General features: G+C 48.6%; 1 protein-coding gene across 4 annotated transcripts in view; it reads left to right on the top strand.

The window, feature by feature from the left end:
- LOC104331854 (SPNS lysolipid transporter 2, sphingosine-1-phosphate) overlaps positions 1 to 22,937 on the top strand; it is a 143,131-nt gene extending 120,194 nt beyond the window's left edge. For 2 of the 4 annotated variants that reach the window (XM_075440163.1, XM_075440159.1), the window contains 4 exons: positions 1,007 to 1,170; positions 1,740 to 1,822; positions 16,351 to 16,397; positions 18,291 to 22,937. In XM_075440163.1, the coding sequence (XP_075296278.1) occupies positions 1,007 to 1,170; positions 1,740 to 1,806 (231 nt within the window). In that variant the 3' untranslated portion in view covers positions 1,807 to 1,822; positions 16,351 to 16,397; positions 18,291 to 22,937. Of the gene's footprint in view, positions 1 to 1,006; positions 1,171 to 1,739; positions 1,823 to 9,513; positions 9,970 to 16,350; positions 16,398 to 18,290 lie in introns of all 4 variants that reach the window. The other 2 variants (XM_075440160.1, XM_075440162.1) reach the window with 2 other exon arrangements.
- Positions 22,938 to 26,170: the final 3,233 nt, after the last annotated feature.

Below are 26,170 nucleotides of genomic sequence, written 5' to 3'. Positions count from 1 at the left end.
TTTAAATACCCAGTGCCTTGAGACTCACCCCTACTGCTGCTACTGCTCTGCTGGCTTTATGGAGAGTAAAGTTGTTTGCTGGACTGTAAATATTAAAATGTGATTGTTTTAGCTACAGACAGTCGTTAAATGTTACTGAGTTTTAGCAAAAGCCTTTCATAAAGAACTAAATACTGCCATTGTATGTCACTGCTCCTTCGTGTAAGTGCAAACTTGTGTTCATGTCCATGTAATTAGGCTTTTTGGCTGTCAGAAGATAAACTCAGTGGTGCGTGGTTCTTCAGTGTGAGTGCAGCCCCTACCCAACAGACCTTGTCTGGGCCTGGGGGGCAGAGCCACATCCTGCACACAATTCCACTCCCAAGTGCAGCAAGCTTAGGAGGCTGGAAGAGGGAAAGAGGCCCGTACCTCAGAGACGGGGGTAAAAGAACCATGTTCGAGATCTGTTTCTGAAAATCAGATGTGATCTCTGTTTTTTTGTTGTATGAAAAGCATTTTCCCCTTCCCACTCAATACACAGAAATGGAATTTAATGCCTTCTTTTGCTGAAGGGCAGGTAAGGTGTAGGAGTAAGCAGGACTTGATAGGAATTGCAGAAGAGTGATCACTCCCTCACCCAGGAGCAGTGGCGGTGTGGCCCTGCCGGCACCCCGGGAGGCTTGGTCAGTGCAGCGAGGTTAGACATCCACGGATGCCGTCACTGAAGCAGCCAGGGAGAAGATGGAGAGGGCTGTGGGAAGAACAATAGATCAGCCCAGAAGAGCAACAGGCAGAGGAGAACCCCGCCAAGCTGCTCGCAGCATAAGTTGCCCAGGCTCCAGAGTGGCATGTGGAAGGCTGAAGTGTGCAAGGGACATTCAGGTTTTACTGAACACACTGTTCCGTTTGAAACCTCATGCACATGTTTGGCGGGCGGTTGTTTAGGCAGTCGTGTTCCCTTCACCATTATCATGTCTCTTTTGCATCTAAGTGACTAATTTTACTTTTTTTTTCCCTTCTCTCCTAGATCTCAGACCTGATACGACAAAGCACAAAGGAGTCCCCGGTCTGGGAGTTCCTCAGCTTGGGGTATGCACTCATGCTCTGCCCATTTGTCGTTGTCCTAGGAGGGATGTTTTTCCTGATCACAGCCGTCTTCTTCCTAAGTGACCGTGCCAAAGCTGAACAACAGTGAGTAACCTGGGAATTGCAAATGGGGAGGTACCAAAGCCTGTGTTCTGTCTTGAACGTCCTGCTTGTACTCTTTCCCTGGCCTTGGTCCTTCCAGGTGAAGGATGTCGGGTTGTGTGTTAAGAAACTTGGCTCAGCAGAGTGCATGAGGCTGCACGAAGCACAGGGGCTTGGGTCATGCTGGCTGGGCATCCTTTCCACGCTTCTGCTCTGGTGGATCTCAGGTGTTGGCCATACGGCCTGGAGGGGAGCACAGCATTTGAGATCACAGGCCCCTTTCACCCTTGCGTGAGCATGCCACAGCCCAGGCCATCTGTGGTGAGGGGTTGCTGGAACGTGTGGACTGCTAGGGGAAGTGCAAGAGATACTTTACAGAGCTTGGTGGTTAACTTGGAGCCCGCAGTCCTGTCTCAGCCCCCTGTGCCCTGCTCACTACCTCCAATACACAGGAACATCAGGAAAGAAGGACGAAAGCTATGTGGGGACATACGCGCTCAAGGGTCGCTGTAATAGATAGTCTTTCCCAGTCCCTTATTGCAGCTTGTAAAAAAAAAGCTACTGTTTTTCAGTGAAGAAACCGATTTGGACCACCTCACAGTTGGCAACTACAGTAATTCAGAAGACGCTTCCGCATGACATACAAACTCCTGGGGTTAGTCTCTTTCTCGTAATTGTTGAATGATAAGAGTATCTATGTAAGAGTATCTATGTATAATGTTGTGCTGAATGTGTGCGTAGGTGACTGGCCTGGTGCTGGCTGTTAGCTGCCTTTGCTGTTCTCCCACTGGGAGAATGGAAGACATGCAGACACACCTTGCAGACGTTAGCGGCCTGTCGGAATTCTGCAAAGAGCGCAGAGTATACCTTGCTGCACGTTCAGAAGGGCCCTGGCACATCACTGGCATGAAACATAGCACAACTAGAAGGAAAATAAGGTGTTTGGAGGTTGGCAGTTTGGGTGATGCTTTCTGGCCCACGCTGTCATGTCAGATGGATGCAAGAGATGGGGAAGCAGTGCCACAGATGGTGCTGTGGCCCTGTGAGAGCAATTCCACCTTCCTTTTACTAACATGCGCAAATACTAGAGATAGGAAAGGTTTCCTGCCTCCTGGTGCCTTTAGATGTATACATTCCCCCTATGAGACGTTTAAACATTGTGCAAAAGACAAGACCTCATCCTGTATCTTGTAAGGAGGTGAAGTCCTGTGCAGCTGAACTGCAGCATGGCTGTGGAGATGTGACACGGCCGATGCGTGCCTGCTTTGCTGTCTGCATATAAGGGCTTTTAATTGCAAGAAGTGAAATTGGAGATTAGATGTTAGGAACAACTTCCTAAGAGAAAAAAAGAGGTAAATGCTACAGCAGATGATTTGGAGAAGACATGAAAGCTGTCCTGTGTTTCTGCAGGCTTCTCTGGCTCGGTCTTGAGGCAGGAAGATGGGAAGTGCTCTCTGGCTCCCTTCCAGCCTTGTATCTGTAGTTGTGCACAGGAGCTGTAGGTGCCAGGCTAAGCAGGGATCACTTGGTGACATGGCAAGATGGATAGAAGTTTCTAGGGGCTCAAGGTGGCTTTTTTTGCTGCAACGAGGCAAAAGTTCTGTTTGGTGGCAGGGTAGTGATGCAGCGCGGCAGATGAAACCCCCCTCATAGCCATAGCATGAGGCCTCGCTCAGGGCCCCCCCTGGTTTCTAAGAGCAGTTCGGTGTTTGCCTTCACTGTGCTCAGATGGGAGAGCGCTCGTGCTGCTTACTTGTAATTACGGTGGAGATACGTGTCGCTTTGCACCACGTGTGTTGCCAGCACAGCATGACAACACCTCGGGTGGTGAAGGAGGGTTTCAGTATTCCGGTGCTGAGGAATTCCAGGTCAGCCCCATCTTTATCAGCACATCTGACCCCCCCCGGACCTTCACACTGGGCAATGCACCGTGGTACCCAGCCAGTACCACGGCTCCAGCAGCGTTCTCCAGGGAAGAGGGTTTTCTCAGGAGGCACTGCAGGTCACAGTGCCACTGCTTGGGTGCCAGTGCCGCTGTGTTGTACAGGATTGTTTTACAGCGCACCGAAACACCAGCTTTGCAGTAGTGTTACTGTGGGAGGGAGATCATGTCCCACAGCTCTGCTTTCTCCTGTGTAGCAGCGTTTATTTCCCTCTGTTGCTGTCTAGCCTGAGCAGACTTAGTCGCACTCTGTTCAAGTCCAAATCATACCAGCTTCCCAACCAGTCACTTTTCCACTTTTTGAAGAAACATATTCAGGCTTCAGACTTGGTTTTGTTGCTCTCTCTCGTTCAGCATCCTTCCCTTTCCTAGTCTGTCTGATTCACATTTGTTTATGAATTTTATATTGTTCAGCTACTAATCCTTCATGTTGCCAACTGGCAGAGATATGGAGGGAGAACAGTTGTCATAAATAATGGTTAACGAAATAATTTCTCTCAAATGACTTCTACTGCACTGTTTCTGGGATACGCCCACTCCCATGTTAAAAATACCCTGGCACCCTGCAGTCAGATTCCTGGAGAGTGCAGCTTATTTCAGGTTTGACACATGACTGAACAGCAAGACAGGATCTTGAGTAAGGCTGGCAACTGCAGAGCAAGGCTCCTCGCCCTGCCACGTGCACGGGGGTCTGTGCTGCCGACGGGGCCCCGTCTGCCGTTGCCGACAGGTTCGGTGGTCTCCTCGGAAGAATTTACGGGGGAGGATTTGTTTGTTATTAGCTGCATGCTGGCCTGTGAGAGCAAAGACAACAGAGCATTTTGCCATTAGCAGTTTAAAACTCCATGCTGGGCTCCAGAGCCGAGGTCCAGCTCCCACCCGTCGGACAGGCCGTCTGCACTTGGCATTACGCACCTTTGGCAGGGACAGCCTTCTGCCTGGCCCGTCCGCCCTCCTGTCCTACCTGTTCTTGCTGGCTACAGGAGAATTTCTTTTTCAAGATGCCGCCTTTTCCCTCTGCAGTCAGTCATGCTGCTCAGACAACAGGACTTGGAAACATCCTTTGCCAGAAGAAATCAATTAACTTGCAGGAATCCCAAACGCTGGTGCCGCACGCCAGAGATTAAACCCATTCATCACCCGTCGGGTCAGGGCACACAGGGCAGATGTCACAGACCTCTCTAATGAACTAATATGGAAGCAGAGAAGTGTAACGCTGCTCTCTGCAGCTCAGCCTATGGAAATTAAGCGTTCCCTGTGCTTGAATTTCCATGCTTCTGTGAAGAGTAGTTCAGGGTTTTATTGCTGGGATTTTTTTGTTTGTTTGTTCCTTTGTGTACTGGTCTCTGGGCGTTTGCTTAGAGACAATTTCTTCTTCCAGGCAGGACAGAGTATCAGGATAACAACCTCTCTTTCCTGTAAAGCTTCCTCCAGTTTCCACCACGCTTCCTTTCAAAAACAGAATTTCCAGGCTTTCAGTGCCTCATGAGTTTTTTACACTGCTTTTATGGTTGCCGCAATTCCTGGCATATTTTGCAGATTACTTTTTTTGCACAGGAATTCCAGCCAGTAAGGCTGCCCCTCTCACAAAAACGCTCATGAGAAAAATTTCTTTCTACAGCAACTCTTTTTTTTTTTTAGATCATGATTCTTTTATAACTATTTTCATACTGCTTCAGAAGCCTGACAGTTTAAAGAGGCTTTTAGTAAATTTAGAGTTAGCAGAGAACACAATACATCAGTCTGTAATATAATCCAATCATTCTTGGTGCAATTTTTGTAACACAAATTTAATCCCACCCTTCCAAAGCGATAAGAGACAGAAAATGGTTAAGAATGGTTTCTGTAGGAGCTCTTATGCACTAGTAATAATAAATATTTCAGTTCTTTTTTAAACCACTCAACTACAATTCCTGCTGTGATTTCACTTGACTATGTTGTTGCTCCTTTCCTGTTCTGGACTACTGCAGTGGAGGGTTAAAGCAGTCATATTTTATTTCCAAACGTGACTGCACTCTGTGCTTTATTTCTCTCACCTGCTTGATGAAAATTTGTGAGACCCAAGCTATGCTTTGAGATCCTCTGGAAGACGATACGTACACAAGTACAGTACCTTGCAATGGCAGAGCCCTGCAGAAACAGATCAGAAATCTGATGACCTTACTTTTATTCCTTGGCTCCGTTGCTGATACCTGTGCAGTCTTGGCAGACATCAGCCAGAAGGCAACTTTCAGAGGCCAGGAGTACTTCAGGTACTTCACTCGTTGGAAGTAAAAGCTCAGCACTGCTGGGAACTGCATCTGTGGCCTGCCTATGTCCTCTTCCTCGCTCATAATGCAGATAACTTGAAAAAACAAAGCTCCAAACTAGAGAGGTGCAGAATAAATTCCTACCCTGGTACTTACTAGGAGCAATGGCTTCACCAGTAATGGGGAAGGATGTGCTCTTTTTATTATGAAAAGGGAAAAAAAAAAGTCCTTTCCCTAAGCTGTGACAACTTTTGGGTGCCAGGGCATATAAATCACTGGAATGTAATTACCGTGTAACGTGATTCTTTTCTGGGCAGTCAGTGTGAGCGCTCAGCGTCTGGAGCTTTGCCGAGCGATGATCCTGTCTCCGCACGGGCGCAGGCCTGTAGGGCCACTGACGCTCGGCAGCAGGCGCGGGGCGGTTCTGCAGTCCTGTCTCCAACAGCAGCCACTCCCTGCTGTTGCTGAGGGAAAACCCAAACTCACCGAGATTTTATCTGAGGTACACCACCCCACACAGGTGTAGAATACTCTACCCCTCAAAGGTAGATAATAAAATAGGTAATAAAAAGGTAGGTAATAAAATCTCAAAGGATTTTTATTATAAATAATTTTTTTATTTAATCCCTGATTTTATACCTGGAAGCATGACATTTTCTGGTTTTCCCCCGTATCCTTTCAGAGGTACAGAAAGATACTGCGGATAGATAGCTAAGTTTTATAATCGTTCAGTCCCTCTCTGCGTCCTGCATGATATACGCTGGATATTTTCGCCAAAGATACAGCAATGCAGATCAGGCAGCAGGATGCAACTGCAGTGTGTATCCCTGGTGCAGACACGAACAGGAATAAATAGCTGCACTGATGCAGCTGGTCAGAACAAAAGAATTTAAGTATTTAACTCGCTACCACTCCACACTTCAGAAAGAGCATAAATGGTTCACCCATTTGTTTACATGACAAGAATCAGGTTATTTAAACAGCTCTAGTGGGTTTTTCTTCTCTCCTAAAATTAGACATTTAATAACAAAAAAAATTTACTTATAACACCTTTGATCAGGTGTGGAAATGCTTGCTGAGTAGCAGTGCTGTTTAACATTTCATTTTAAAAGTGGTGGGTACAAACACAAAATACTCCTTACATACTAGATAGTGCAAGCCACAAAAAGAACAATCCCTAGTCCTGACACCTTTTCTGCTGTCTTAAACAGCGCACATCTGCAAATTACATTACAGGAAAAAGGAGAATAATCCATTTTCAGACTGTCTTCTGCCTCGCATCAGGCTTATTTTTAGCCTTTTCTGAAACTAGATATGAAATGATCTCCCAGTTCTCCTATTGCAGCAATTTGAAAGTGTCTGACCTTATTTTTGCTTTGCAGATTCTATTATGTGGGGCAGGGGAAGGACTTGCAGAGTTGTCAGCCCTCTTTTCTCTGATTTTTCTGTGGCAGCAGTTAGAGGCAGAAAGGACCCATCAAATGACTTCATGTTGTTGTCAGTGAAGGACAGAGTCCCCTCCATTAATATTGTCCCAGATATTAAACTAGCACGCTACACTGATACGCAGCATGTTCCGTTCTGGTACTTTGCATTCCTAAAGCCAACATTTCTTCTATGAAAGATTTTAGGATGGATTGCAAGGGTTTGTTTAAAGAGGCTGGACACTTACTGTAGAGAGACGTCTCAGTGCTGCCTTGAAGCAGAGTTTGAGGATTTCAGAGCCAGCAAGTGGATTTAATCAAACAACTCCCGTAAGGGGATATTTGAGGAACACTTCACTCACTGCTGATACTCAGCTATTTGTGGGGAATAATATGATTGCTTCATTTGTTTTTCACTTTACAAAAGAACAACAATAATTAAACATTTCCTACAGTGATATAAACTCACAACACTTTTTTTAGCCCAGATAAGATGTCTTTGGCCTTTAAGGGCATGTGAATTCACAGCAAAAAGCCCAGATTAGGGTGCAGAGGATCTGTGATGGTGGAAGAAGAGAGACAAGGAGTGTCCTCTGGTTATCTGAGAGTGGCATGATAGAGATGCACAGACTGCAGATGGAGTAAGATCAGTCTATTAGATGGTTTATATGGAATTGAAGGGTTGGAAATACAAAGGGAAGAGGTGGTGAAAATGTAAGTACTGAAAATGTAAGTAGTTTTATTATTGCTGGAAAAAGCCTGCTTGTAGAGCTGGGTCTTTTCGCTCTCCCCTGTTTGCCAGCCAAGTTTGTAACTCCATAAATGGAGCTAGCAAATATAAGAATGTAACAGCTTGGGACTGGCTGAATTTTAAATACTGGTTTGCTTCTTCAGCTGGGAGCTGCTGGTTTCATGCAGATGGAAAATACGGTCTCATATAGAAAAAATACTGATTTGTTCTGCTGCCTTAGTTGACCTGTGGATTTCCTGCAGGTTAGGTAGGAAGATGTCAGAGGTCAGTTTGGTTGCTCACAGACACATTTTCAGCTCACTTGTGGTCCTATGGCACTTGAAATATGCTGTTCACGTTAATGGTTGGCAACAGGAGCTTTGCTTAAGCACAGGCAGAAGGATTCAGCCAGCTGGTGCTGGCACAGCTCTTGCTAACTGCAAGCTGCAGAAGAGGCTGCAGGCAGAACTTCGTGGTTCTCCAAGCCCATCAGTTCCCCACATATACTGCCCTTCTGAGGTTAATCTCCTGTGCCGCAGAGAACGGAAAACAATATTCCTAGACTATTCCTAGCTACGCAAGTGCTGTTCTCCAGCAAGAACAGAATTTCTCCATGTGCCTGAAGTTATAGGAAGGCAAAGCTTACTTGTCCAAGAAGAGCCCCAGATCAAGGACTGCTTGGAGTCCTACCGCTGTCTTGGCTACTGACTCTCTGCTGCAACCTTGAAGTCAGATGCTGTCCCTAAAATGCTCATCAACGGTAAAACAGGATTCCAAACGTTTGCCCGCAAGGTACAAGGAGCACTTAAACCATACGCTTACAATGGATTCAGTATGTCAGTTTGCGCTGTCATTGCAAAGGACAGTTCTTGGCATGCAGGGGCTTTATCACACAGGAAGGTATTTTAAACTCACGCTAAGATGGTCTCTTTGCTAAGGCTGCCCTGGCACAGACAGGAAATCTGATCAGAACCCACGCAGGTGACTGGAGCACTGAACAGAAGGCAGCCTTCCAAGCCAGCAAACCTTTCTGACACAAGGAAACAGAACAAATCATGAAAAATTCAGCCCTGCTAGTCTGTTTCCTGAAGCCTGTCACAGTCACAGAGCGTATTATGAAGGCATTGACTTTTATCAACAGTCGATGACCTCTTCATGTGGAGAAATCTGCAAGGCGGATTTTCAGCAAGCTGTGATTGTAGGTGTGTTCAAGTAATTTACTTGTGGCTGGGTCCTTGTCCTGAATGGCATCTTCTAGTGAAAGAGGGACAAAACTGCTGGTGTATTACTTCCAGTGCTTCAGTAAGGAGTGTCTTAAGTGCACTGGCTTGGTCATTCCTAAAGCTGGAGCCAGACCACCACCACAGGCCAGACTGGGCTTGCCCAGGCTGTTACAGTGGAGCGAAACAGAAGGATGGTTCCCATACCCGGTAGCTTAGAGGTTGGGAAGCAAACCCAAAGCAAAGAGCTGTATCACGAAGCGGTTATTTTGGAGGGTAAGAAGTATGTTTCTGATCAAGTGGCATCAGGAAGTTCTACAGGATTTTCTGTTTAAAGATTTAATTAGATCATACCTGATTGTTACATTATGTTTTATTGCCTTTCCCATTCAGTCATGCCAAGAAAAAAGCAAGACCCTCCACTTCCTCTTTCCTCCGCTATTTCAGTGGACAGAAGAGTATGATGTTACCTGCATCACCCATGGCACTAAAAATCCCACCACCTTAACTCTGAGCCCATGAATATCTGGCAGAATTATACATAGGGACAGATTCGGGCTCAAAGTTTTGAGGCTACAGAGACCCACATTTTCACGAACTTGCAGAGTCCGCGTTTGTGTAGCACCGCAGAGCAGTAAGGCAGACCTGTCTCTGGAGTTCATTGCCATCCAAGTCTTTGATACCTAATGAGTGCTGTTAACCGCTTGTCTTCAGATCTGTTCTGTTGCAGCTGCCTGGAAAAACAGAAGGAAAGGTTAATGATTTTTTTTCTTTATGCCAGTTTTCTCCTCTGTCCAGATCTGCAAAAGAGGAAAAATAGAAGCTCACCTGTGTTTCTTCCTCGAGGGAAATATGCTCAGCACCTAGATTCAACAAACAGATGGAAAACACTAACAGAGTCTGCGCAGCTTTGAGGGGATGTACTGAATAAAGAGACAAAAACGGATTTGCTGTACATGATTATCATGTTCTGTTCACTAAACCCACTGACGTGCAGGAAGAAAAGGGGATTGAAGCCAATTCATTTCTTCAGTGCAGCTGGCGGAGCACCTGTCACCATCGGGCTGTCTCCAGGAGAGAGCTGCTCCTGGGCGCAGACGGACCCACCGCTGCCGTCTCCTGAGGGAAGGGCAGCTCCCTGCCAGGGGCTGCCAGGAGGGCTGCACGCCGCCGGGCCCTGGGTCAGCCTTGGTTTGGAGTGCTACAGATGTACACAAGCCCCAGGCTTCCTCTCTGGGTAGGAACGAGTGAGCACACGCAGGCAGCAGAGCTAAATGAAGCAATGGTTTCCTACTCCAATGCAAGCTACTCCTATGCCTGATTCTTTGTTAAATTTGTTTAGCGTTCTGCTTCGCGTCCTTTTCCTTTAGCAAACTGACCTCAGCTTCATCAAACAGCCCCTGTTCCTGGGAGGCTGGATGAGCCTGTCACCATGCATCAGGAAGCTGAGTGCCTAGGCTATTTTTAGCTGTACCAATGCTGTCCCTGTGCCACTCACTGGGACCTTTCTTGGTTGATGTATTATTATTACTCACCTTTCATGCATGTTCACGCTCAGTCATTGTTTTCAGCTGCAGCAGACTAGAAGCCTTTTAAATCAAAGCACTGAGTTTCTCCAGAAATGCCTGTTGTTAATCTTCTGTGTCTTGTCCCAGAGTTACTGACTTAATATCAAAATAGCTGGAGTTCAGTTAAAACAGGACACGCTCTCTGGAAGCAGTGCTTGAGTTGGGCGTTCTTCCACCCTGCTCTGGAGGCAGTAAGTTAAATGCTCTGCAGCCATTTTTGAGAGAGCAGATGGAGGCACAAGTGCACCTACCAGTGTGTCCAGCATCCCGGCAGAACTCTGTTGTAGAGGAGGGAACCAAATCCAGCTGCTTCCAGCTGCAGGTGAAAATGACAACTATACGTAGTTACTGGAGGACAGTAACAGCCAACATATTTACATTCTTCACTGCTTGATTAAAAACTCTGCATAATGAAGGGCTTCAAAGGTACGTGCTTGAACTGGAGTCTCCAGCATGCTGGTTTTGCTGTCAGTAAAGTGTCTGGCAAAACGGTGGTGCATTGCTGGGACCAGTACGTTACATGCACAAGTGGGGTAGGGAGTCAAGCTGAAAGAGATCTTCACAGTGGGTAAGACAGTGGGGTTTGGCTTCTGCATGAGCAAAATAATAAGAGAAAGCAGAATAGCTGTGGACTTTGATTTGTTTCAGGGACAGACGTCTTTGCATGAACTCAGTGCCCACGTGCGTGGCCCTGCTGGCACTGTGCATTGCTAGATGAAATTTGGTGCATTTAATGGAGTTTGATTCAAAGTCCTCAAGGGAAATGTGACAAAATCCCAGTGAAATGCAGCTATAAATCCCCAGGTGTGAAATACCGGCGAGACAAAGCAGTAGGGTCTGTGTAGGGTACGAAGGAGGTGCAGTACTGTATGAGGGGTGGCTGGCTGTGTTTGTAAGGTGTTTCCTGGTCCTGTGTCAGTTTGTAGTGCTGGCAGCCCAGCTGCAGTGAGCTTTATATCCTCTTGAAGCGGACTGTGTTTATGAGGGTTGATGACAGTGTGCAGACAGTGGTGGAAAATATGAGTGGGATGATCTGTAAACTTCAGTCCATTTCCCTCCTTTGTTTACTACAATGTTAATGTGTGCTGGCAATTGACTTCAGCAAGGATTTACCTGAGGCACTTGATCCCTGCAGTAACAAGGTGGTGGATGAAGCAAGCCATAGACTTTGACGACATTTCTCCCTTTCTGAACCACAGCTGGTAAGTTAGGAGGTGGTTATTGTGCAGAGAGGACTTGGCCTGTGCCTAAGCGCACTTTGTGCTCCTCTGCCTTAGGGATCCCTTTTCTCCTCCTAGCTGCAGCTACGCGTGTCCTCTTGTGTCAGGGAGACTACAGCAACAGCATTACTTCTATCCTAGGGTTTTAACTTACCTGATGGACCTCAGGCTGTGTGCATCTGAAGATCAAGAAACCCAGCGTGGAAGGCTGCCCCACTCTCCTACTCCATCATTATTTTGTCGGTTATCTGCAGGAATACAGCGATAACAATAGCATGAGCCAGCCTTGTGTGCAAGTAACTTCCTGTGTTCATTTATCAGTCGATAAAATTCACTGTTACATCTCAAAGTCATATAGGTGTGCAGCTACAAATGATTTAGCCTCTGTTTTTCTTGCACAGGTTCAGACAGCAGCATTAGATTTGAATGCTGCTGCTGAGGTTCAGTAGTTGGATTTGCAGAACGCAGCACCTGGCTAGGCTGCTAATTATCAGCGACACACAGGTGGAGTGTGTCATTGGCTCTAATGCTTTGATGCCAAAAAAACCCCTTTAGCTAGCTATATTTGACAAAGAGATTTGTTTTTCCTAGATTTAAGGCCATACCGTCTCATTGCCTTTCAGGGATGTCTGTCCATGTAAACATTTCATCACCTGAAATTTCTGATTTCAGTTGTATTCACTGGGCCTTTTGGAGAGGTTTAGCCCCCCCCGCAGAAACGACTGAGAAAGTTCAGCCAGGGAGAAATCTGCTGAAGGGTGCCGTTAGCGACTGTTACGCTGGCATCCCTTCCCAAAGCGCTGCTTCAAACAGGCGCTTCGTAGCGGATTGCACGGTACTTCAGAAGCACAGGATTCTCTCCAGTGAAATGAGGGAAGGAGAAGGATCCTTAATCACAGGAGGAGCTGCTGCTATGTACAGTGATCTGGCTGCCCTGGTAGCCCCAATGGTCTTGTCTGCTGCATGAGCTCCTGCTAGTCAAAAAATGAGTTATTTGCAGGCTAGAAGGACCCCACCGAAGCATTTTATTGTTGGTTGTAAAAGTTAAGTGATGATAAGTACAGCAGGCTGTAAAAATTAGGACATTATTTCCTAATATGCTTCTCTGTTACAAAAGCCAGAGCCTGACTTGTTTAGACAGCAAGAAAACAGGGCTTTTGGAAATGTGTAGGATACTAAAATATATGTGTTGTTTTTAAACAAAAGTTTCATATAAGCACAGCCTTTCTCTTGGAGTCTTGTGCACAGCGGTGCCGCACACACTACCCTGCAAGTGTGTTCTCCGTCTTGGCATCCTGTTACGTGCTGGAGTTTGAGCTTGGGAACAGAGGTGACATAGTCAGGGAGCTCAAACAGCAGCCTGTATGTTATGGAAAGGCAGAGGGGTGTACATCCCACCACTGCTTCTCACAATGTGACCCTAAATTGTTGGAGCAGAGCATTCTTGGACTGGATGTGGGCAGCAAAAGGCCTCGTAAGGCCAGATTGTGCTGGGAACTGCAAACTGTCATCTCCAGCATCAGCTAGACTGAAAGGGACAAAGCATTTGGAGAATCATCTCTGCACAATCCCTGAAACAAAGCAGAGTATAGCTGACCTGTAAAAGATCCTGGGCACTCATCTGTTATCTTAAATTCGTGTTCTTTTTCTTATGCAGGTCTCGAACCGGCTGAGGTGCTGTGAAATTAGATCCATTTTACATAGTATAAATATTTAACAGCTCTAGAGCATGTAGTTTAATATTAAACAGTCTTATAAATACTTCAGAATTATAGGTGCTGTCACACTACATGGAAATGGTCTGATAGGATCTAGGAGAAATATTTAGGTTTGACAGGGGAGGAAATGATGGGGTTAGAAGGAGTCAGCAACATTTTTAACTGCTTAGGAGCCCATAAAAACAACTCAAAAAGTTGCACAGCTTCTGTTCTTGAAAGGCAATTTGGGTAAGTTTCCTCCCTGACAGGAAATAACAGAGTGGTTCCCACCCCTCTCTTCAAGGAATGAAAACATTCACAATCTTGAGAAAACACTGCAGAGAAAATACAATTTAGGAACCAATGTTTAGTCAGCAGATATCCCCAAATCGGAAGCGACAATCTATTCAGTGTGGGATTATCGTTATTAGAAAGGCAAGTGGGACTTAAACAGGGATTTAGACGCTCTTATGCCTTGTTAGCTTAAGTCCATGTACAACATTTTACCACCTAAAAGAATCTAAAATTTATTATTAGTGGGCTTGCTTTAGAAAAAAAAAAATCACAGCTGACCTGCTGCCACCGGTAGGCTGAGCCTTGCTGAAACCGGGCTGTGCACAAGCCAGTGGCCAGCGTCTACAGCTCGGTGCTTCAGAGAGAGCGAAGTCTGCCCTGCCCGAATTCGGGAGGCTCTGCCATTCCCTGCCTGCGGGATCCCCGACGGGTGCTTCCCTCCCCAGCAGGGTCTCCAGTCAGGTGGGGTCTCCTCACCCGTGAAATCGTCTCAGTGCGTGTCAGGATTGGCCCCTCTAGGCCTTGTTGCCATCTGTCAAAGACAGATAAAGCAGGAGTGGAGAGAAATGTGTTAAAATGCAAAGAAGGAGTAACTCCCGTGACTTGGGGACAACATGAGTACTGATGGGGGAGGCACGTGTTGTCCCATAAGAGGCTGAGCTATAAGTAGTGTAAGAAGGAAAGCTGTGTATTTACGGTTCTGCAAGGCGGGTGGGCTCTCTGTGCTAGAGAGAAAGCAATGGCAAAACGAACTTTTTCTGTATATGTGCTGTATCTTGTAAAAATGTGGAATCAATTACGTGTTAAGGGACATGACTTTATCTGGAGTTTTAGTATTCTGTGATAGCTTCCTAACCCGTCACAGCTTACTTCCTACTTGGGAAGCTGCCTGTAGCATTACAGGGTAAGGTTTTCTCTCTCTGATGTATTCCAACAGTTAAAGTGCGGTTACGTGTTCAGTACGACGTAATGTCCAGCGCAGTAGGGTTACCAAGAGTGGTAATTCTACAGAGAAACTCGGGTCAGCTCCTGCATCAAAAATATTTCTGTTTACAGCTAGAAAGGCAGAAAAGGCCCAGAGGCTTCTGTGCATCTTGGAGACAAATTCTGTGCGAGGTTGGTACGAAGTGAAGAGCTGTAGGCTGAACTGGGCCAATTTCTGATGCAGAGATTTCTTGGAAGGTGTCCCCTAGTCGCTGGTTACTTTTTATCCTGGCACACGTGCCTGAATCCAGCATCACACCTTTTCAGTAACAAAGAGTGTCCCGGGTCAGGTGTGAAGTCTGGTGAAGAGCTGCAGATGAGCTTCAACAAATCAGCATTTTCCAAAGGAAAATGATGTTTCACTGAGAAGTTCTTACCTAGGTAGGACTCAAGACAGTGATGGTTTCTATGATCTTCCCTGTAAACCCGCCCAGGGTTTTCACGGATTCAGAAAGCAGCTGTGCTTTTGCACGCAGTGGCCAAATCTTGCTGCAGTCCTTGAGGTGCACACTGCTGCTGTTCCAGCTGATTTGCTACGTTAGCGTAGCCAAACGGTGTGAGACGGCTCTCACCTTCTGACTCTGGTTTCTTCTGCTGCTGGGACAAAGGTTTTAAACTAAGAGAGGGGATTTTTAGATTAGATATTAGGAAGAAATGGTTCACTGTGGGGGTGGTGAGGCCCTGGCCCAGGCTGCCCAGAGGAGCTGTGGCTGCCCAGAGGAGCTGTGGCTGCCCCTCCCTGGCAGTGACCAAGGCCAGGTTGGATGGGGCTTGGAGCACCCTGGGCTGGTGGAAGGGGTCCCTGCCCATGGCAGGGGGATTGGAACCAGATGAGCTTCAAGGTCCCTTGCAACCCAAACCATTCTGTGCTTCTATGGTTCTGTTGGCCAAGTGCAGCTAGAGTGCATTCGGGTAGAAGCACGCAAACGTGGCACTGTCAAGGCAGGTCCTCAGGTGAGGTGGGGCTGTTCCAGTGTCGTTACTGAGAATCCAGGAGTTGTCACTGACATCAGTGAGCATCCAAGATAGAAAGCAAGTCCCAAAGGTCTTCCAGCGCGAGGGTGCTTGTTGTTCTTACGGTCTGCACAGGCCCTGCTGTGCTTATCACAGGAGATTGCTCCTGTCCCCAGGTAACCACGCTCCGGGAAGGCACGAGCAGGGTGGGAGAGGGGAGAGGTGCTCTGCTGCAGCAGGAGAGCTGTGACGAGGAGGGCTGTGATAAGCAGGAGCAGGTCTAAGGGATGAACCCTGTAAAACTTGCTGCATTTTCCCCGGCTCCCCCAGAGCAGACGGGGCTGGTCCCCTCGCCACCATCGGCAGCAGGAGGTGCGGGACGGCATGGTGCCGAGAACAGCTTCTGCCTGGCCACACCGCCGTCCCCACCGGGCTCCGTCCGTCACCTGGGAGCAGGTGTCTGGAACAGCAGCAGGCTTCAGGAGCTGGAAACGAGGACACCTCCTTTTGTTCTTAATTTAATTTTTATCAGTGGTGACTGTTTACATCTATGCTGTCAGTGTGAAGGACACCATTCAACAGCCACTGTATAAGCAGTCTTGTTCCTGGCTCACGGAAACAATTGCTGCGCCTGAATGCCTTTGGGACCTTCCCAAATCCTTGTCAATTAGTGTCAGCAACGCTACTTGGCGTGTTCCAGCAATTGTCAGAATTGCTATCAGACACCGCTGTGAAAGGGTTTCAGGTTTGTAGCATCGTGCAGGACAGTTGTTAATGTCCTATCTCTTTAGAAACTGTTACGCGACAGGAACCCTGGTTTAATAGGCTGGTGTGTTTTTTAGGAGCCTGTTTCTTGGCCAGTCCCAGCTCTCACATGTCACTTCTGTTTCCCCTCCACCAGGGTGAATCAACTTGTGATGCCACCAGCCTCTGTGAAAGTCTGAGACGGTGAGTGACCCACGCCAGCAGCTGGTTTCAAGCGACCCATCTGCCCCAAACCCCCTGCCAACCCGTTTCTTTCCTTGTAAGTTGGAAAGAAGCTACCCTTAGACAGCCATGGCCTGCACCTTAGCTACCCTCAACCCAAATTGGAGCAAACCAAGAACAGGGAAGCCATGGGTCAACTCAAGCGTCCCTTGTAGCATGGAGTTGCTGGTGCTCCGTTCTTTGAGCAGGTAAGGCCATGCAAACCGGCAGCAGGAGCGATTGTCCGAGGCCAGAGCTTAGTTTTTGCCTGAACGTACCTTGCATTCATAAAACCCGCTGCCGCATTGCTCTTGGTCCGACATCTGCTCACGATCAAATGACCATTCCTAGCATATTCCAAATTTTCAGCAGAAAAATGTTTTCTGGCAGCGCGTGAGCTTGGATGTCGTTGCTAGGACTGTCCCCACTGCAACCCCTGGTCTGGGGCGACAGAGCCGAGGCCTCGGCAGTGAGCCAGAGGGAGAGTCCCACTCCCGCTGCCCTTTCTTCTCCCTTGTGCCCATGGTATTCTTATCACTCACCCACAGTCACAGCATTGCAGCTCAGAGCTGCAACGACTGATAAACACTTCCTAGCATTTTACTGTAGCCAAAATTAATTAAAGCAAGTTTTTGAAGAGGAGATTTCTTTCCCATAAATTAAATGCATTGAAAGAGTAATCATAAAATCAGAACTCAATAACACACTTCAGAATGGCCTTTTGGGGGAAAAGATTTAATACAATCTCTATCACAGCAGATGTGTTATTTCCGCAGAGGGGAGTATGTTCTGATGTAGGCTTAAGGTATAATAGGCCTGCCTGTACCTTGCCGTCGCTGGGCTGGATGTGTACTCACACACTGTCATTCTTCAGTAGCTTTTAGACAAAGTTTTGGGTTTTTTTTCTTTTAAAAAGGTCTCAGAAAATCTTGGAGCAAATATTAGGTGGTGTTGCTGAGACTTGCCTTGTAAAACACTGAACCCTTGGGTCCTGTGCACACCCAGGTTTTTCACTGTACTTCTCTTTTGATCCAGTTTTACACAGGTTGAGAAAAACCAGGCTGTCATTTTAGGGAATTTTTCTACAACCCAGCGGTCGCTGATTTTTAAGGTCGGGGCAATTTCCTGCATAACATGGAGCACAGAACCCCTCACAGGAAATCCTGCAGCGAGAGAGCTTGCTCTCCTTTCCACATGATCTAGGAAAGCTGCTGGCCACGTAGATATGCCACAGCACGCACAAGTGCCATCTCACCAGTCAACAGCTGTGCCAGTGGTGCTCTTTAAGACACGCGTGTACCACCAGCATGCTGGGAGGAAGCCAGTGTCTGCTCTGCTCTGTCAGCAGCCAGACGGATAGCTGAGCTCTGCTGCTGGGGCTGTGTGTGCTGGGCTGGCCCCCGAACCGGGCTCTCCAGGGGACAGCAGTTTTGAAAATGACAATTTAAGGCAAGAGGCAGTCCCTGTTTTCTTTAGTAAACTGATGAGGTTAAAAACACTCTAGCAAAAATTAACCGTTATCTGCTGGCCTGTTTCACCCCGCATCATGAACAGCTGTACCTACACAACTGACACAAACGAGACATGGTCGATGCCCTTAAACACGGCAGATGGGAGTCTAACCCTGTTACTGGTCCACCGTGAGCAGACTGTGCCTGGATCGCAGTGGGTTTGTGTTTGCAAATCCAAAAGCCTGCAGCACATCCCAAAGAACTGTCTCCACACTGGTCAGGCTGTGCTAGCCTCCAATCTGCACGGAGGCAAGGGGTTCTCTTAGCGGACCTCCACCACAAAGCTGGGGTGCATGCTTTCACCATTACCCATCCATTCCTGGGACAGCCCTGTTAACCACCTTTTTTTCTTCTTTGTTTGCAGTTGCCAGTGAAGGAAACGACATGTGGACTCCTGCTCCCACCACCACCACGCCCATCTCAAGCTTGAAGCCCTTCCGTACTGGAACCCAGTGGCTCCTTTGGCTCCACACCACCCTGGAAGGGTTATCCAGCACCAAGTCCATCACGCCTGCGGGGTCAGGCGGCAGGAGGTGAGCAGGGCAGCCGGGAACACAAGTACTTCTGGAGCGTAAAGATGTTCACAGGTTCCTCTGAGCATCGAACGCAACTGTCCACTGGACCCTCCATGTGCTACCCCAGTGAGTGACTGTAGATTGTGTATATGGTTTTAGTTGTAGCCAACGAAGTCTGTATCGTTTATAGGGCAACTTACGTCCTACTGAATGCTGCTGTGCTGTCAGCACTCCCACACCCAGAGACTGCACTAGTTGGGGACCTATTCTGTACATCACTTTTTCTTTAACACTGAAGGCTCAATTCAGATTATTATTTTTTATTTAAATATGTCATAAGATGCTTTATCTCTGCTGAAGACATTAGATGACAGATAGATATATAGAGAGATATATATATATTTAGATAAACAGTTTTTATTTTAACATTTAAAATCTGGAGCTGCCTGTGCAACCATACCAGACACGAATAACGTCCACAACTCTCCTCACCTCAGTGCCCTGGCATCAGGCCCTGCAAGGGCGCCGGAGGAAGATGTCTGCCTGTCACCTGAGGCTGAGCGATGGGGCAGAGGAGAGACTTTCACTGCACTGGGTATGCTGGTGGTTGCTACAGAAAGGCCCAGAAGACAGAAATACCTAGGGGCTCTAGAGGTTGCTCAACATGCTGAATTCAGCTGTGCCTAGGAGGTTCACAGGTTTTTCAAATACCAAAACCCATCTGGCTGAACTGCTTTACCTAGGGCCTGGTAGTGCAATACTGCTGTGCCAGTGACATCCTGCTTTCTTGACAGGCAAGTCCTGTTACAGGGACTGGCAGTGCTACTTCTCCCTCCGTCAGTATTCTCAAAGCAGGTGGCTGACACTCTGCCGTAGCCGTTCCCTTTGGAACAACGCTTTGGCTTAATGCATGCCCAGCCCCATGCGCAGTCCCAGACTGCTCCTGCTGGGGTGTCAGCTGGTCACCTTTATCTTTATGAAGACGCATTTGAGATCTTCAATACACAAGGCCAGTGTCTGAACTGCGTTCGTCTCAAACGCAGACGCCCGTGACAGTGCCATTTCACGAGTCTTGTTTCCCACACTTGGCCTCCACAAGCCAAATCCACGCTGTGTCAGCTTGACGCTGCAACAGCGCGGGGAGGGAAGGCGTGTGTGGGCCTGGAGGAGCTGGGCTTCCACGGAAAGGGCGTTGGCTCAGTGAACTCTCCACTCCCCTTTTTTCTGCTTTGATGTCTCCCACAGTTTAGATACTCCCGTCCAGTTTAGCACACTCCACGAGCAGGCGCGTGCACCTCACTCTTGTGCTCATGGTTAACAAGTGGCTGCAGCTGGGCTGCGAGTAGGATGAAGCCAGCAAAGGAAATGCCGAACCGGGACTGGACGCGGGTGAAGTCTGGAAGCTGGTTGTCCTGGTTGGGGCGGAAGTTTGTTCAGAGACAGAGGAAGGTCCTCTTTGTAAATCTGGGTTTTCTCTCCCGTTGACTCCCAGGATGTGCCAGGACCTACACTGCAGCACTGCAGTAGGGATGGTAATTCCAGGTACCAGCGAGCTGGTTAATGCTCCCCGCATCGCCAGCCTGTGCCAGGCGGGTGGGTTCTGAGGGTGACTCCTGTGACAATGTGAGACTCCACAGGGCTCTTCTGCACAGGCTGCTCTGTCACCTAAAATACCTTAACAATAGCTTTAAGACTTGGCTAAACAACTAGAGCCAGAAATTTTCCTCGAGTGCCTGGGCATCCTCTGGAGAACAGCAAGCGGGTGCTAGAAATAATAAAGCAAAGCAAATCCAAAACAATGCTTCATTTCCCACCTCGTGCCACTATTTACATTCATAGGGGAAATACTGCCTCTGTAGTCTAGGAGCCAAAGACTCAGCTTTAAAGGCACATGAATTTCTGATTCCCGTTAAGAAATTCCTTGTTAAGCTGTTTAAAAAGAAACAAAAAGCAACCCAACAATCAGTCATTTCATCTCAGAGACCAAAGAAGATTAGCCCTGTTTCCTAAACGGCTTTTCCGATAGGCTCCTCTGTTGTAGCATTTACTGTCAACAAAATGAAGCAATCCTGCTGAAGTTCAGCGATTAGGAATTGTCCTTAAACTTAATTCTCAGGAGTCAACAATGAAAAGGGAACTTAAATGTTCTGTAATTTCACTAGTTCTCCTGGTTAGTGACAAGCCCCAGTCCTCGTTAGCGAAGCACGGTGCCGTTACAGGAGGCCAGCTTTATCTGCTGTGCATAGGAAGGAAATTGCTGCGGCTTTCTTTTTAACAAGGAAGGGACCAAGCAGGGAGTGAGAGGCAAGCCCTACCTGCAGCAGCTCCACACCGAGGGAGCCCCAAGTCCCTGCTCCCACACGTCCCAGGCTGAGAGAGGGAAGCCAGAGCAGCAGCGGTGACAGCTCAGAGGCGATGAAGAGAAGGGAAAGGAAACTCAGCCCTTCCGCCTCCTGCAGACGCTGCTGCTCCTTTACGCGCCGATCACCCACACGCGAATGGCCAGAAGCTGAAAGGCCGCATGTCTTGTTGAGAGTTTCTTGGTTTAGCTGTGAAGAATTGCTCAGTTCGTGCTTCTGTAAAGGTCTCTGGTCCATCAGAGGGGAATCAGCTCGCCTAGATCAGGGGTCCGTGGATTATGGCAATAACAGGTACATCCGGCCTGGCCATGAAACCTGTGCATTACCGAACAGGAACTGGACCTGTGTTGCCACGTAAGCCCGTTCCCCGGATTCTAACACACCGTTCCCTGTCCCAGGACGTCGGCCCGTTTCTGCCGGTGTGTGACTTGGGGAAAGTCACTGCCTGGCCTCAGGTTCTTTATGTGCCAGGCTGACACTTGCTGCTGAGGTGCTGCATAAACAAGCGATGTTGTGTTTCTGTACTCTAACGGAGGTCAGAAGTTCCCCATTATTAAAAAAAGAGACTTACTTGTGTTACAGAGGTGCTGAGCTCTGGCCTTAGCATGCAGTATCGTGCCGGTTTCCCCTGTGATGCTATGTAGGTATGGATGTAACCAGGCTTGGGAGCTGTGAGGGCCACTGGTTGTCGACCTTGTGGAGCAGTGCAGCAGCAGTGGCACAGTTTTTGGGATACACATAGGAAGTGTTTCTGGAACGAGGACAGAAGTCTAGACTGAATGTGTATTACTTATATCTAAGCCAAGTAACAACCACCATTAAACTCAGTATTTCTGGTTTTATAAAGAAAGGCTGTTAATAGGAAAAGATAATTCATTAAAGCGTTCACGTATTTTAGTATCCATCACACCAAATGAAGCAAGATTCCAGCCTGTCACTTACATAAGTAGTTGTTCAGGTCATCAGGGTTATGTTTGTGGTTCTAAAATTCACCACAAAATTAAATAGTCCCAATAAGAACAGAAATATCTTTAAAGCCACTGATCTCTTGTACACAAAATCACTTCATGTGAATGTCTGAAAATTAGAGTACGCAACTAGGAGCCCTTGAATGCACCTGAAAACATGGGAAACTACTACCAAAAGGCAGTGAGCCCTACTCCCACCTTCCCATCCCAGCACACACGCATCTTCCCGGGACAGGGAACCGCGTGAGGGGCAAGGTCTCCAGGTTATCGGCTGGTGCTGCTGTGTCTTGGCCCTGCTCCCTGTACCTGCTGCCTTGCTCTGTTCCTCGGGGCCGCGACTGGTCCCTCCCCAGTGCTCTGCCCCTGGGTCAGCCATCTCTGATGGTTTGCCACAAGGCGCAGGCTCCATCCAACTTCCCTGCACACTCTGGGACCTGCAAGGTTGGATGCAGCCTTGCTGCACTCACCCAGCTCCGTGCAGGGCGCAGGGTGTCCAGAGCACACCAGGGAGGGTCCAGATGTCCCTCAGTTAATCGTGGGACTTTCTGCTACTCCACTTCATCAACGGGATTTTTTTTTTAAGCAAGCATTGACTCCCTGCACAGCTAATACTGCGTTTGCACCAAAGCACCCACTACAGAAGCAATTAGGTGGCTTGTATATAGCAAGAGGAACAGAAGTAATGGGAGCCACACAGAGAGGCAAGAAAATTACCCCAAAAGCAGGAGGCTGCCAACCCAAGTAACTATAATGCCTCCTGCTGTCACTGCTCGCAGAGCTAGTCTGGGGAACCCAAGAGCCTCTCCCCTTTCACAGGCAAGCGAAGGGAGAACCTCAGGGTGACCAAACCCCACAAATGAATGGCTGTACTCTGGAAAGCGGAGTTCCTCTCTGCACCCTCCGTCCTAACTGTTTTCTTCTCCGTTTGCTTTATTGTTTGGTAAACCAGCACTTACAGTCACTTTTAGTATGTGATGTACGGGAGTATTCGTGTATTTTCTTGTTATACAAGGGAGGAGTATAAAATAGTTTTCTGATTTCTTTCAGAAGCAAATGACTCTTTTATTTTTTAAGAGCAATTGATTGTGAATCTCAGAGAATAAAAAAAGATAAATAAGCCAAATATATACCTTTATGTAAATTAAGAAATAAAAGTATTTAAAACATACCTCCTGGCTCCCTTTCTTGTGTCACTCTTGCTCTGGGTGCGCACTCCTGCGGCTGCTGTCTGCAGGGCTGGTCGCTGGGACAAGGCTGCCCCGAGCTCCACCGGTCACACAGCTCCAGCCAGGAACCTGTTGATGCGGATGGCCACGAACCTGCCTGGTCACCAGCCTGCCTGGAGCTCGTTTGAAATGTAACCCCATGAGCTGGGTCGGTCAGAGGGAGCCGAGGGGTGGTGGGGACAGCCCCCCTTCTCCCTCTGAGCTGGCTGCCTGGATGCAGCCCAGGATCACAGCAGGCGAAGCAGTCAGGGGTGGGCACAGAGGCAGGGTCCTGCTCCATCCACCTCTGGGGGGAACACAGCACAGGTCAGAGCTAAAAGACCCGGCTGACTGAAACGGTGAACGTGGTGGTGGCTGCGGGTCGGGTGCTCGGGAAGGCAGACAGGAAGCCGGCCAGGACGTGAATCCCCAGGTGGCAGCCGTGGTACGAAGGCTGCCCTTCTCCAGGGAGCCTGCGCCAGCCATGCCCACCAGCTGCACAGGGTGGTGGCATCTCGCTTGTGGACAAAAGGAGGGGCAAAGGGGCTGGTTCTGCTGCTTCAGGAGCCCTGCAGCCCACCCGTTCTCCAGCCCTGATCTGCAGTGACAGCACAGACAAGGTGTGTTTGAGCGTGCCCTCACCAGCCGTGGTAGAGACCTCTCCTACAGTGCCCCGCAGCACCTCCCTTCAGCGCAAGTGTCCAGCCAGGACACCCGTGCAAGCAAAGGATTTGTTGCTTGACCAATCAACGCCGCTCACCTTTCGGCAGTGCATCTCAGGGCTTTCAGCTTCATCATACTGTGTAAATGACTTGATTAAGCATAACTTCATAAATTCTGATGTTCCAGCAGCCAAGCTTTGAAGCTCAGCAGCTTTAGCATCCATCACCCAACAACCGCTAACGTGACTGTGCCATTCACATTTGGGTCTTTTTGATCATGGACATACAGGTGCGCACACACGCACGCTCTCGCTCTTCCAGTCCCCTTCACCTGTCCCTTTTCATAAACCCTCCCCGCGCCGTTTCCGCAGCACTCTTACCAAGGCCATCTCCAGTCAGACAAGTGACAACAGCCTCGCTGTGTGGGCTTGCACAGGGTGACTAGATGACCCACAGTGGTCCCTTCCAACCCCTAATATTCTGTGATTCTGTGATTCTGTGACAATCCCTCGCCATGCTCACACCAGCGCTGTGCGACACCGCGCGAGGCCCAGGCTGGCTTGTACAAGCTGCAGGAGTCCTGGTCCGACGGCTGGTGCAGGTACCACGGGTGTACAAAGGGGTCCTGGCTGCACGGCAACCTCTTTCTCTCTCCTGAACAACTCCAACACACTGCAACCACCTCCTAGTGTCCCTGGTGAAATCTCTGTATGGCATACCATAGTATATTAATTCAAAAATAAAAAAGTTTTAGCATTTGAAAATGTACTTAAAAGCACACAATGTGTTAACAGCTCAGTTTGAGCCAATTCCTCTGACCTTAGGGCTTCTGCTCATTAAGGAATTGCCCCTTTCAGAGCCAGCAGAGAAATGTCATCATTAAGCCCTGCTTCCACTAAGATTTGGGGAGGACAGGTTCTCCTTTTCCTGAGAAAGGGAAGAAAAAAATAAAAGTACAACTCACCAGTCCGCATGCTGGACTCGCAGTGAAGCATTTCTGAAGGCAGCAAGCCCAGGCATGCATCACCCCTGCCTTTTCAGTGTCTCCCAGGTATGTCTCGAGCGTGTCCTAGGCCATCTTCTACACAAGTCTGGAAGAGCTGGAAAGAAGCTCGGGACTCATGTCTTGGCAAGGAGAGCAACTCAGGGAAAAAAAAAAAAAAAAAAAAATCTCTGGTTTTGTTGTCCCACACTTCAGAGTAAAAGCTGTTGCAGCTGCTGTTCTCTGGCAGAGGACTGGCTGCTGCCGAGTCGCTCACAGCTACTGTGTTTGCCACTTAGCACCGATGCTCCAACGGGTACTGGGCACAAGTGGCACACCAGCACTGCGCTGCTGTACGGCACTTCCCACCCACAGGAACACGCTGCTGGCGGTAAAACCCAGGGCTTCTCCCGCCTCACCCAGATCCCACAGCTACAGGGCGGCGAAGTCCCCGCCAGCACTGTTAGCAAGGTGGCTGAGCTACCGTTGCCTTGACACCGTCAGGGCCTCCTGCCGTGGACTGATCCCCTCTGCAAGGATGAGCTCCAGAGGGAGGGCAGAGACCTGAACACGGTTGGTGCAGCACAGGCTCAGCATCAGGCAGACTTTTTTTAATCCCCTTTGCACGGAGCACATTTTACTGCCCAGCTTCACCTTACTGCCCCGCACAGACGAGCCAGCCGTGTCCCAGCCTTTACGCCATGTCCAAATCCTCCACCAGCAACTCAGCACCAACTCACGGGCAGCAGAGAGAGTCCTAACACACCCTGGGACCAAACAGCCACAACTTCAGTTACAACAGTTGACAGCCGTCGCACCAGGAGCAGGCACCAGGCTGGGACAGCGGTCAGAGCCCTGCTCCTGCCCGGATGCCCCTGCCCCGGTCACAGGCCGGTCTCCAGCCACGCACCCTCGGGGGAGCGCTCCCTCGAGCTCAGTGCCCCAGGGCCTGCAGCCACTCCTTGCCTTCAGAAGAACCCTTGAGCTCTGAGCACTGCCAAGAGCATCTGAGCCCAGGACAGCTGAAAAGAAAAGGCTTCATTAAAATCAAAGCAAGCTCTGTCCCCTAAAGGTCCAGCAACAGACAGGACACAAAATCAAGTAAAATGAAACCTTTGTGATTGTTAAAAGGCACAAATAAGTGACTGGGTGGATTAGTGACTGCTTTCTATAAACTGTGCATCAAAGCCCGTCTAAAGTCAGGTAATTTAACTGGCAAGAGCTGTTACCCAAGCACAACTCACACAATGCCTCGCAGCTTTCCTGTCCCTGCTCCCCTTGATGGCTCTGCAAGTGCTGATGACTCCTCCACACTCCTCCATGCTGGCACGGCGGAGGTCAAAGTCAACCTCTCCAGCCTGGCAGTCGACACCTGGCACTACACCGCTGCCATCCCTCCGTCACAAACAGCGGCTGGCATGGCTCTGGCCTCTTGCTTTGCCCTTCCCAGGTCTCTCCTCAAAACGATGGTGACAAACTGATCTGCATGAACTGCTCAGCTCTGTCACCCTGGCAGGTATCCCCCATGGCCCCAGCACATCCTCGCGCGGGC

The sequence above is a fragment of the Opisthocomus hoazin genome, chromosome 20 (assembly GCF_030867145.1).
Source record: "Opisthocomus hoazin isolate bOpiHoa1 chromosome 20, bOpiHoa1.hap1, whole genome shotgun sequence".
NCBI classification, from domain to species: Eukaryota; Metazoa; Chordata; class Aves; order Opisthocomiformes; family Opisthocomidae; genus Opisthocomus; species Opisthocomus hoazin.
Note: the sequence above shows the minus strand (reverse complement) of the source record. Positions and strands in the feature narration are given on the sequence as shown.